The 13,340-nt window shown below is 36.0% G+C and overlaps 1 protein-coding gene across 2 annotated transcripts in view; it reads left to right on the top strand.

Moving 5' to 3' along the window:
* The window catches only part of PALS1 (protein associated with LIN7 1, MAGUK p55 family member), a 60,359-nt gene that overhangs the window by 21,274 nt on the left and 25,745 nt on the right, over positions 1 to 13,340 (top strand). The window contains exons 2-3 of one of the 2 annotated variants that reach the window (XM_072865158.1): positions 1,761 to 1,844; positions 8,678 to 9,191. In XM_072865158.1, the coding sequence (XP_072721259.1) occupies positions 8,825 to 9,191 (367 nt within the window). In that variant the 5' untranslated portion in view covers positions 1,761 to 1,844; positions 8,678 to 8,824. The remainder of the gene's footprint in view (positions 1 to 1,760; positions 1,845 to 8,677; positions 9,192 to 13,340) is intronic. The other variant, XM_072865159.1, reaches the window with a different exon arrangement.

The raw sequence follows: 13,340 nt of genomic DNA, 5'->3' as shown, positions 1-13,340 counted from the left end.
AGACCAGGGTGCAAGAGCCCAAGCCAAAAAGGATAGAATTTGAAGGGGATGGGGGAATCTTATTAGAGAACTAAAAAAGCGGCAGTATTTTTAATTTCACAAAGAATATGACCACTGTTTAAAACAAGGACAGGCGTGTTTACTTTTAAGACAATGAAATCTGAAGTCTTAACTGCCTGTGAATAGGTGATAAGAAATGACTGTCTCGTTATCATGCTTCTGGCTGTCCTGTGAGATCTGTTAACATCCCCTGGAATTCTAGGAATTTCTTTACTCTTCATTTGTTATGCTTGAAGGTTTCTAAATGTTTGGAATAACTGCTAAATTAAGGTAATTCTTTTTTTCTTTCACTGTTCTGTCATCTTTTCATTGCAGCCCGTAGACATCTGTGTTATCCACTCATATCTATGTATAAAATAAATGTTTCTTGTTGAGCAGGGATTGTTGGTGCTAAAGACTTGATTAGAGCTGGGTATTCAAATGTATGCATAGTTGTAGCCTATTAATCCAAGCCACAGTGGGATGCTAGGGTAGTAAATCTATGTGCTGGTTTAGGGTAATGTGGGTGTCAGACCATTTAATGAGCTATAGCGTTGGTTGTTTCTGTGGGCTCCTTTTTGAAAGTGAGCGTGTTTTCTTTTTTTCACGTTTTCATTAGTTGGTGTAAAGGCTGCCCTCTGCTGTGCTCGTCACCTAAAGTAGAATTTAGGTCTTGTCAGCACTAGGAGTTGCTCATAAATGTTCAAAAGACGTTAAACTATGTCAGAGCTTTATTGATACAGATGGCAAAATGCAAGCAAAAGTTAAATACTATATTATTGAACTTAAAAATATGCTCAAATGACCTCGGCAAAAGTCTTACATTTTTCTATCTAGATGTGATTTTTAGCAATATAAGCTTCTTGAAGTCTACTCTGATTTGTTTCTGTTGTTGTTCCCTCTCCCCAATACATCTGTAGTCACCCCAACTGAAACTTTATTCCCCCTCATGTCTATTTTTCATTTGGTCTAAAAAGTAGAAATTAAATCATGCTGATGTAAGTGGTGGTGTATATTTAAAACAAAGGGAATTGTGGCATACAAGAAAGATGTTTATCCTTAGTGTTTTCAACAATTGTTTTTAATCTTGGTCAACTTTGGAAGCATTTTAATTATTAGTGTAACCGAGAAAAAAAGCATTTATACTTTTGGTAGAAAGTCAGATTTGTTAGGACTAAAGAACGCTTCTTGTGCAGTGGTTCTGCTTGACCTGTGCTATCACTTTTAACTGAATAAAGGGTCTTGTTATTGAGATACTAATCAAGGAAGATTGCTTCTAATAGAGCATGCAACGTGTTTTTCACAGAGAGATTGGTAAGAATTTAAATGAGATTTAAGTGTTCCTCCCTCTTTATATGACTTCTCTGTTATGTCTGTTATAAAAATCAGCCTGTTCAATTTCTTAAAGCTTAGATCATGCTTATTCTAAAGGGCATTAATTTATTTAGACCTAAAAGAGCTAAAATATGTTATCAGAAGTAATCTGCTCCGGTGTGTCCTACGTATCTCTTCCACTGATTTCACTTACCTGAATCATTGAGGCTGTGTGTTTTCTAATGATCGCTGTGAACAGTACAGTTGAAGGTGCTGTACTTCAGAGGTTTTATTGGCCTCGCTACTGCTGCGTATTGAGAGTTTTTAGCCATCTGCTGACCGAGCTTGAGAGAACTCAAAGTGTTTTTTCGCTTCTGCATTTGGGTAATCATCTCTATTTCTAACAGGGCTGGAAGGCTGCCACGGTCTCAAAATCTGGGGAGAAGCGGCAGAGCGAGCTGAGGAGCAGCGTCGCATGGCTGGTGTGTCATGTAAGTCCAGCAGCTCCGGGAGCTGACAGAGCTGTCACCATGGGAGCCAGCAGCGGAGTCCTGCAAATGGGGGGCGGCTGCTGCTGCCTGGGGAGCCCTGGCACCAGGGGAGCCAGAGAGGGAGTAAACATCACCTCCCTGGGCCAGATGAGTGACCCACTGCTCTTTTGGACATTTGGCAATGAAGAGGAGTACTTTGATTAGGGATAACAATTACAAATCTTGCATTTCTGCTTTTAATTTTGAGGCAGCGAGAGCTGTTTATCCAGACTCCGTTGTCTGTCACACTGGGTAATTAAATTAAACGTGGCCTCTTTTAGAAATATATCTAGTAGTCTGATGGGACTAAAAGTTACAACAGTGAATGAAATAAGAATGGAGTGTTGTATTACACTGAATATTTATATAAAACAATCTTTGGATGTACCTTAGAAAGCAATTTATGCTTCTGCAGTGAAACAGGTTAAAACCCACTCTTGTTTGTCATGTGCAAATACACAATGAAATTACGATATAGACTCTGTGTGTGTCATAATTTCATATAGTTTGTGCACGGAAATTGCAAAGGTATCTTGCATATATTTTACTGCAAGGGTGCAGTTGCTGAAGAGAGGTCTGAGTGATGTGGCTGTTGATTGACATGATGTACTCTTACTGGTCCATGTTTTTCATGGAAAACACTTTGTTCATATCTGTTCTGTAGGTAGTAGCCCTGTATCTTTTGAAGTTGATAGTGTAGACTGGCCAGTTCTTGAACTGTGACTGTTTTGATTGTTGCCACTGCATCAACAGATAAACAAGCCTAATAAAATTAAATGTGTGTTAAATAGACCACAGTTCTTAAATGTAATACCAATGCGATTCAAAAATGTGCTTACAATTTCCCCTGTTTGCACGCCAAGCAATTTGTTTATACGATTTATAAAACTGGAATCTAACCTTAGCATCTGAATTATCAGTTTCTGTGTGCTTTAATGTTGCAAGTTAACATTGTTCTTCCTCCTATACAAATGTAACCTAGAAAGCACTAACAATGAAAATTACTTTCCTTTTGAGGGTTTAGCCCTTTTTGCTGTTGATCCACATATCTTGCACATTTAAGTGAGCATGGAATGTTAAAACCTCTTGGCATGTCTGAAAGCCCTTTGAAATACGCATGTTGAACTGAGTTACTGTGCTTGACAGGTTTTATAATGAACTCTGGTCTGAAATTATTAGAAATAAGTGTCAGCTGGGTATTAAAGGAAGAGTTTTCTTCCATTACCAAGACTATGCTAGAGCATCTGATTAGAGGACATAATGTCAAATATTGTAGACTAAAATACCCAAACAAACCATACCAGAAGTCGTGGTGTTGAATGTGTTGCAAAGCTAGTGTAAAGAGAATTCTTTTTTTCTATTGCAGAATTTTTAAAATTAAGAAAAATAGTATCAAGTTGTCATAGGTTTTGTAACTTTTACTTGCTCTTGAAAAACATCAGGCTGCTCCAGTCTGTACCGGGTATTTCAGGTGCTATTAAGCTCCATAGGAGATATCTGTGAAGTATTTTCTACCATAAACTCCAATCTTTAACTCTCATCAAGTAGTGGTTAATTTTATGCTGTGCAACATGGTTTGTGTTGTGTTTTCCTTTATGTAATTGGCTTCCAAGTCTCTTAATCTTGCAGGTTTGCTGAAATACTGTTGAAGAAACAAATGATGCTTGGGAGATGATGCAGGGAAAGCTGGGAATTTTTTTTTCCTACACTGAGCTTCCATTTGTGGAGTTACTTAAGCGTTTTACTGTGTTGTTTTGCGATTCTTATGACTTAGGTTTTGCTTAGAAATCTGAAGTGCTGAGTAAAAATACTAGAAGACCCACTGTTGTGTGAGCTGTTAATAATACACAGTAGAGAGATCTAGCATAATTTTATGCTCATATTTTGTTAGTAATTCAGATATCAGGAAGCATCTTGTATGTGATTTTAATCTAACTTTTAATTCACTTCAGCAACCTAGTCTTCTTCCAGTTGTTTTTAATGAATATTTTAATATACCGTGTCTGTCACAGTATATGGCTTTCAGCTGATGATAAATCCTTTGCACTGTGCCTGATGTTAAATATGTATTTCTTGTGTTTATAATATAATTACAGATATAGGTTGGGCTTTTATACTCTCAGCTGTGCTAAAACTAATGAATTTCAGTTGGAGGTGAGCACTGAACTCCCTTGCAGTCATTCAGAATTTGCAGCTTTAATGAATTTTAAAAAGGGAACTATCAAGTCTAATCGTACTTCTAGCATTGAAAGAATTTTAAGCACCACTGAAATGTAACACAAAACCTCAGCCTCCAGAAAATGTCATTTTTGCTCTTTGGAAGTTGCTGAAGCAAAACAAATTTAAACACTGTACAGAATTTAGTTGTTAAAGCAATTAGGATTGCTGTGCAGACCAGCCACAGTCCCCAGGAAGCAAGTGAAAACTTAAACCACCTTACAGCACTTCTGTTTCTGTCCCTATCAGTATGTGTTTTATACTAGCATCTGCCTTGCACACCAACATGATTGCATTTATGTATGTTTATTCTTTGACAGAGCTTTTGGGGTCTGTGCTTTGTTTAGTGTATTCAGGGTGGTTAAAGAGATGATAGAAGCCTGATGTTGTTAGGGGTCAGTATGAAGAATGATGTGTGACTTGTAAAATACAGTAAGTATAGTTAGCAAGAGAGTAGTTGTGTGTTTTCTTGAATTTTGCTGTTTTGAACTTGCACCAGAAATACAGTTTGTTTGCTGTTCATAATTCCTTAACAGTTAAATTCTTGTGTGATGCCTGATGGTGATCAGAGTGACTGAAATGCTCTTTCTCAATAGTGGTACTTATGTTAGCAGTTTATACAAACTGTCCTCTGTAGGGCAAAAATTTGAATAGTAAAAGTAATCTGTGAAGAAGAGACTTTCATATGTGCTCTACAGAACCATATTAGTAAGACTTGTGATATGAAGTTGGACAGAAAACAGTCATAAATCTGCTTTATTTGGAAAGATCTACGTGTCATGTGGAAATGCTAAGGTTCCCCTGTTAGGTATCAGCAGTTCAAAGGAAGACAGTCGAAGCCAGAATGTAACCCTCTTAAACTCTGAGCAACCAAACTCTGTGTAACACAGACTTGTACATATCTAAAGAGTATAAAAACTGCTAATACCAAGTTCTAAAGTGGAAAAGAATTCTGTTAATTCCAAATATTATTCTATATATTTTACATATGATGTAGTAAAAATCAGTATTATTGAGTACGTCTAAATTTTCCTCCTTAGTATAAGAATTAATGTGCAAAAATAAGCTCCTCTTGGGCTGAAAAGCTGGTTTGTTGGATGATCCACAACTTGCAGAGAACAGACTGTATAACAACCTTCCCTTACTGTTGTTATCTTGGTATTTTTAAAATCGCAGAAGAAACCTTCAGAAAGAAAAGCCAAGAAAACTGTTTCTGAAATTATTCATCATAAGACTTTTGATGCCATGCTTATTGGTCAGAGTAAAATTTTGCATTCCTGGTGCCTGCCTCAAGCTGAATCTTACTTTTAACCTCAGCTACACCACACCTTAGTTTGAGGACTGAGTTAACATTTTATCAGTGTCATATTTTACATTTTAAATTCCTTAGGACCATTGTGGAGAGGGAATTCAGAGGTGATCTGAATTTTTTTCCTTATGTACTTATTTCTTTTGTTGCAATTGGGCAGTACCATTTTTCCAAAACTGTTGGAGATGAGGATTTGTGATTTCTGAAGCAGCTTTGAGACAGCAGAAAGAACAGTGGGCTTAGGTTTGGAAGGGGTCACCCGTTATCAGAAGTTCTTTGATTAAAGGAAGTTGTTCTAGCATTCCAGACTCGCAGCATACCTTTGCTTTTATGGATACCAACTAGTTTTATCTGGGGGGGGTGGGTTTTTGTGGAGTTGGTTTGATATTTCAGTAACGTCAAATTTTAGGCTGCCCTATAAGTGATATTTTGTATTATCTTTCGTATTATCTGAGTGTGATTACTTTGCCTGTACTGTTTATTGCTTGCTTCAGAGACATCTAACTTTCTGGGATATCAAAAATACTTTCTATTTAAAATGCTCCTAAAACTCTCTTAAATGTTGAAGCCAGTTTTCTGAATATTGCTGTTAGTGTGACTGCAGGAGAACTCTTAATTTTCTGTAACTTTTGTTTCTTTCTTAACTGACTTAACTCAGATCTTAAATACTGAAAGTGAGCAGCTATTATCACAGGCCACTTAAATGTCTCGGTTACTCTGTTCCAAGAATTTATACGCCCTTTGCATCTTGCATGGAGCTTGTACTGAAAATGTAAGCAGTGCTACTAATGGTTGCCTATTACTAATATTTATCTCAGACTATATTTTTGTTTCTCTGGTCTTCAGTGCTTATTACTAAACTAAAGAGATTTTAAAACTTCTCATTCGATGTACAGGTACATGAGTTTTTGTTGTGCCCTTTTTCTGACTTAACCTCAAAAGATACTCTTTGTCTTAGGTAGCTAGTACTTTTAAATTTGATGGAGGAAATGTAGCTAATCCCACCTTAAATATTTTTGATCAGTTATTAAATACTGGCCATCAACTTCATTTTCTGATGTGTAGATTCTTTAGTGAGCATTACATTATTTACCTTACACATGATTGAGAGTTATGGTATCTTTAAAGTTGCATTTTACTTCTTGCATATCCTCAGATAGTGGTTTTGACTTCTTTAGTGCTGAGTAAATGGATATTGTTCATTCCCTCAAATTGTTTTGACACCTGTTAGTTGTACCATATGGACTGAGGAATGTGAGTGTTCTTTCAGCTTGTCAGAGTTGAAAAAAGATGAATGTAACTTTCAAAAGGCTCAGTCTTCAGACAAGCTATGGCCAATACAATGTGGATGAAAGAGAATTTGAACTATCTTCCACCCACAGTTGAATTAGTTCTCTTTGCAATCTTATTGTACCCAATGAGGCTTCCTTTTTTGGGGTTGGTATTTCTGTACAATGAAGTTGCCTTTACAGAAGGGGAAATGGGGCTTTCTGAGGATCATTTTGCTAAGTTGTTATCTACCTTTCTCTGAATTTCAGAGACCATTTTTTGATATGGTGCTTTATATAACCCTGTCTGAATGCTAACTTTATGTGTCTTTATTCTTTGAAAAGCTGTTCTTTTTAAGTTGGGCACTAACTGAAAGTGTTACAGGTGCCAAATAATTGTATGGTACTTGCAGTGCTAGCCCCACTACTGTCCAGCTTTTGATGGGCTTTTTTGTTGCCTGCATTTTTTCTGAATGTGGGAATGTTGAGCATTGAAATCATTTTTATGTATCAGTGTAGTGCAAGTAAGTATCTTTTAAAGGCAAAAAAGAATTTTTACTACCATAGAAATGCTTTAATATTTACTTCTTGGAAGATCTTAGTTATAACTGGTACGAGTGGCTAGACAGGAAACAAGTAAAGAAAATTGGTTTGGTGTTGCTGTATGTAGCTGTATACTACTCCTTGTGACAATGAAAAGCTGTACTTATTTAGAATTGCAAGCTGGCAGAAACTTGTGTAGGAGTTTCTATTGCTGCTCCTCCAAAACAGTACTATTGATATTTAATTTTCAACTTAATTATAACGTAAGCATCTTTCCCTTCCTCCTCCAAACACAAACATTTGGTTTAAGAAAGTTGGTTGGGTTTATGTTTGTTTTTTTTTTTTGTCTTGGTGCTTCCAGTGTGTAATAAAACTTTGAGATATGTTGTAGTATTGCCTTTCAGTAAATTTTTTTTAAAAAAAAAAAGATAAAAAAGAACTTGAAAAATTAAGTGTATTGGTAATACTGTACACAACTATTTATTAATTTTATGACCTTTTAATGGGATATATTGAGGGTAACGTATCATTGGCTTTGTGATACAGAAAGGCAATGTGGTATAAAACACGTTGTTATATGTATTATATTTAAGAGCTGACTGGTTATGTTTATCAGGACACTTAAGTTCTTTAGCCTGAATCATCAGGAATGAGAAAGCAGATTAAGGTGTAAGGAGTATAGTGGAATGTCACTACTTGACTGTAGAAATTAATTATTTTTCTCTGTCAAATCTATACCTCTGTATGCCCACACAAGGATTTTTGCTCTTGTATTTAATCCTTTCTGCTTTAATGCATATCTATAGGAAGTATTAAGAGTAGCTGCTAACCAGAACTGTCCAACCCTTATCCTAGGACTCTATATCTACTTGGAATTGTGTAAGTGCAGCTCCAGACTGCTTTAGATAGTATCTGTTGGAAGAACTCTGTGCCAGACCTGTCTTCTCTGAACCTGGGAAGCAATGTTTACATAAAAATGCCTCAATTTATGAACAATAAATGCAAATATCTTTTCTTGTGTTTAACTTATTAAACTTCTTGTGAATGTGTTGTTTATAACAAGTTATTAATATTTAGTGTTTGTAGGATCATAAGCATGATTTGTGTTGGATTTTTTAAGACTGAAATGATAAATTAAAACTGAGTGGGAATGTTCAGAAAACTGATTTGCAGTTGTGTGTGTTAAGTGCAGAATCTCCACTGCTTTGACCGGGAAATGTAAGAGACTTTAGCATTAGTTTGAACAGTACTCCTTTTCTAACATTGGCATGTGAAGTTTACTAAAATGTGTGAAACAGATTTGTGAGGGTTCTGTAGTTCTTAGTAGGGGAGGAAGCACTATGTAGATGTGGAGGAAAAGTTCCATTGTTCTGATGCCTGGGGACCTGGAGAACAGTCTTAGGTGTTTCCTTATTGATGCAGTTATTCACTAACTTCTTTTTAATATCTTTCATTAGATTTTCTTCCTGGATGTTTCTTCAGCTGTCTTGTGATGGAAGGGAAATATTTTTGAAGTTATAATGGATTTTACGCAACATCATAACAAAAACTGGCCTAATAGCAGCATTTCTGTTTGAAGAGAATAGGCATAATTACAAATAATCATGACAACTTCCCATATGAATGGACATATCGCAGAAGATTCTGACAGTGAAGCAAAAAATGTGGATCTTGCATCTCCTGAGGAACCTCAGAAGCACAGAGAAATGGCTGTTGATTGCCCTGGGGATTTGGGCTCCAGGATGATGCCCATTCGGCGGAGTGCTCAACTTGAGCGAATCCGTCAGCAGCAGGAGGACATAAGGCGCAGACGGGAAGAAGAGGGAAAGAAACAAGAACTGGACCTTACTGCTTCCATGAGGCTAAAGAAACTAGCACAAATTCCTCCTAAAACTGGAATAGATAACCCAATATTTGACACAGAAGAAGGAATTGTTTTGGAGAGTCCTCATTATACTGTGAAGACACTAGGTAGGTAAAATGCAATGAATGGGCTAATGGAGAAAATATTTAGTTGATATTAATGTTCTTTTAGGCCACTGAAAACCTAATTTAGCTAATTCTTCTGATACAGATTTGAAGTCTTCTGGTCCTTTGGATTTGTGGTGGTTTGGGTTTGTTTATTTAGTCAAGCATCAGGCTATGTGCCTCAGCAAGTGGCTTTTCAAAACCAATCTGTTTGGGGAATAGTTAAATACCCTGTAGATAACTAATGAATTCAGTGGATATGTCTATCCTCTTTAGACTGGGGAAAACCATGCAAGTAATACCCAATTTTATTTTGTTTGATGAAGCACAGACCAGAATAAGCAATGAATAAACACTTATCGTCATTTAAAATTAAAACACAAGAGTTTTTAATATTTTAAAGAGAAGCATGCTGGTGATGGCTTCTTATTCTGGCTGTCTTGCATTATCAATTGTCACCTAATGTAATTTACATTTTCTCTAAAAGTATTGTCATTGATAGTGAAAATCTAAATTTTGAAAATCTAAATCTTACCTTGGCACTTTAGACATTGAAAATGTAATGTTAGTTAATTTTTGAAGAAATAGATTCTGAAATTGTTCATTTCATAACTGTCATTGCTTTAACTATGCTTGTGTAGAAAAAGTTTCTAAGTTTCTTCCTCAAACCTAAGTATCTATTTATGTAAAATGTGGTGTGTCGCTGGAGTGAAAAAGAGGCACTGGGAGTTTGTAGAAGTCCAGTTCAAATTTCCAAATCTATACCTGTTCTGAGATACAGATTGCTTTAAAAAGGTGCCTTTTTTGGGGCTGCACTAAAAATTCTTGCTGCTATTTCCTATTGGCTGGTAGTTCAGAGCACAGAGTGAAAAATAGCTATGAAATTGTTAATTTTTTTTTTTTGCTTCATCTTTAGTATTTGTGTGCCTGAGCAACATTTCTGCTAAATACATGGCTCTATTCCATAACCTCTGGTAATCCTTATTGTACAAATCCCTCTAGGAAAATTTAGGTTGAAAGGGTCATCAGGAAGTCATCCTGTCCAACCTCCTGCTGAGAGCAGGATCAGTTATGATCAAGGCAGGTGTACCTTGTTTTAGTGCAGGGCTTGTCAGCTTCTGTCCAAGAGATCTCTTTGTAAGAAGCAGATTCTATACTTTATGAAGTGTTAGATATTTGATTGTGAAATTCTCTTCTCAGAGGGAACACAAAACAGAAGATGCAAAGATTGACATCAAACAGCAGAAGTGACTTCTTAGAAGTGACTTCTGAAGTAGAAGTCACTTCACAGTAGAAGTGACTTCTGAAGCATCTTAGCCACAGTGGCTAAAAGCTCTGAAGACTGATTACAGGAGGAGCTGGAAATTGGAACTACAGAAGGGAGGAAAGAGTGTGACTTGGAATTGGAAAGCTGAGGCTAGGTTTCATGCCAGAGATGCTGAGAACTTGGAAGGAGGTCTAGGTGGTAACCAATGGGCAAAGATGCTAGGCATGGAAGCTGGTAGGAAAGAGAGAAATGAGTAACAAGTATGGATCTGAGAAGCTTGAGAACAAATAAGGAGGTGGTGGAGACTGAAGCTGTTTGAACAGGAGAGACAATGGTGGAGAAATTACTGTGATGATGAAAGGCTATTTTGAAAATCTCTCAGTGTGGGGATAAAACGGGTACAAGCTGTGGGGGAAGCTGAGAGATTGGCAGAGAAAGTATTTATGAAAAGCTGGAAGGAGGAAACTAGGTTTGGCTCAGCAAGAAGAGAAGGGGGGGAAATTGGTGTGAATGGAAGCTAGGATTGTATGAATACTTGATGTAAGAAGAAAAACACCAAACACTGGAGACGAGAATGTAGAGATGTGTATGTGGAAAGGGGTAAATTAGAAAATAGCAATATATGGTATAAGATGTATCTTGAAGGAAAATGACTAGATGATTTTGTCCACAAGGATAAACTCCTCCCCACTTTTGTAATCGAAGCTTGGGTCTTGTTGTTGTTCTGCTGTCAGCATATTTCTGTAAAAACACAGTAGTAAATTGCATGATTTAACTAAAGCTATTCCCCTCAGTGTTCAGATACCATGAAAATGAAAAAACTAACTATGTCTCTGAATTGCAGTAAATAAGGCTTAAAAGTATGTGCATAGAGCAGAAGTATTGACTAGTGAGTGAATATGGTCTCTTTGAGCTAGAGGAGCAAGGAGGTTTAAGAGATGTATTTAGACTAAATCATGATGTATCCATATATGCACCAGGGAGCTGAATTAGGGCTTCATAGGTGTCTATTTCAATCGGAGAAGTCATGACAATATTGACAGACATACAAACATAATACCATTATTTCCTTGTCAGACAGAATTATAGTAACAATTTGGATTAGGTAGCCTTAAGATTTAAGAAGAGAGGATATATAATAGTTTAGTTTAACACTCCTGTTCTGAGTAGTGCTTTTGATTATACTCAACTGTGATGTTAAGTTGTTGCAAACTTAAAAAAAAGTTCTAAATGAAATAGCATGATCTCTTAGCTTATATAGTCTGTAAAGAATCTCTGTTCAGTCATTAGTGCTGTCAAAAACTGAGTCATAATTTTAAATTTAACAAAGTGCTTCTGCAGTAGCTTGGCCTCTTGCAGAATTTTCCTCCACTATTAAGCGTGTCCTTTTTCCAGTTTCTGGATTAATCATTCTAACATCTGACACTTCTGCTGAATTTCAAAAGAAGAATTTTTTTTATTATTCTGAAAGCTATTTGTTCCTGATTAGTATCAGGGCTAGGGATGTTGCCATGTGAATATATATACACACACACACTTAAATAATATGGTTTCATAGAAAGGATTTGAGTCCACTATCGTTAATACTTTTTATTGAATACCTGAATTGGAGAGGCCAGATTCTTTAAAATTTAAACATACAACTTTTTGGTGTCCAAGAAACTTGCTAGCCCATGGTTTTGTCCTAAAAATAACTGCTAGTATGTGGCATTTTTTGCAGTTGGTCTGTTTGGTTATACTGAATTTCTGATCTACACTGCTCCTGACTCTTTCCATCTTTCCACTTTTGCTGTCCAGGTGAGAGTGCTTAGTCACTTTCACAAGTCTCTAAGCTTTGTTAGGAGAAACCGAAATAAAACTGGGCAGGTGCTAGTGAATTAGAGATGTTTAAACTACCCTTATTCAGTCTTTTTTAAAATACTGATTTTAGTTTTTCTTTTTTGTAGTAGTTTTTGTGTGTGTGTGTGTTAATCCATAGAGCCTCTGCTAAAGATATGTGTTTTAAATAAGAATATTGACCTGATTGTCTGTATTTTTAGTTTTGAAAATGTTTTATAAATGCCAATGTCTAATTTGACCGATCTTTGCCAAGTCTTTAATCTTTTCACCTTTAAAAAAAAAAGCAGACTAGATTAAAAAAATTGGATTTTATTTATAAAAATAAAACAGTACACTTAAAACAATTTTAAAGGGCGTGTTTGTTGTCAAAACAGTATATGATTTAGACAGCTGTCTTGATGGAAATTACTTTCTGCGCACTTAGAGTGCGCAGAAAGTGTAAAAGTACTTACATTGCTGTGAAAAAGCCAGTTACTTCTATAAAACACAGAAAAATTTTTGCTTGCTACAGTTCATTCAGCTAATTTAGTTAATTTAGTTAAACAAGTTAACTGACATTTCATGTAAGTAAACCTTTTGTGGCTACAGTGAAATTTTTTTTTTTTTAGGGGAAAGCTGCCTATTTTTTGTTTTTATACCTTGGGCAAAACTTATTTATAAATATATTATAAATAAACTTTCAGAAATAGTTTTGGATAAAACAATACTTTTCTTAGCCCTGTGATTCAAGTAATATTAGAGTGCTAGTACCAGCACATAGAGTACTCTAGAGATCTATAAAAAAAGCTAGGAATCAAGATATTGGTGCTGACATATAATAAAGCCAATTATATCTTCTTAAGTTTGCAGTTCATAACTTTTTGTGTAAGGTGATAAACAGCAACTGTTTTCTTTTCTTCTTTTTCTAATCTAACATGTTAAGCTGTGACCATAGGTCCTCCCCTGCAGTTGCATACTTTTGCCCTGGCAGTCTTTTGATTAATGCGTATATTGCACCATGCTCAGTCACATTCCAGCCATTTCATAGCCTAATGGAAAAAAGGCTG

Source organism: Ciconia boyciana, chromosome 6, assembly GCF_034638445.1.
Source record: "Ciconia boyciana chromosome 6, ASM3463844v1, whole genome shotgun sequence".
Taxonomy (NCBI): domain Eukaryota; kingdom Metazoa; phylum Chordata; class Aves; order Ciconiiformes; family Ciconiidae; genus Ciconia; species Ciconia boyciana.
The sequence above is the reverse complement of the archived record's forward strand: the minus strand, read 5'-3'. Positions and strand labels throughout refer to the sequence as shown.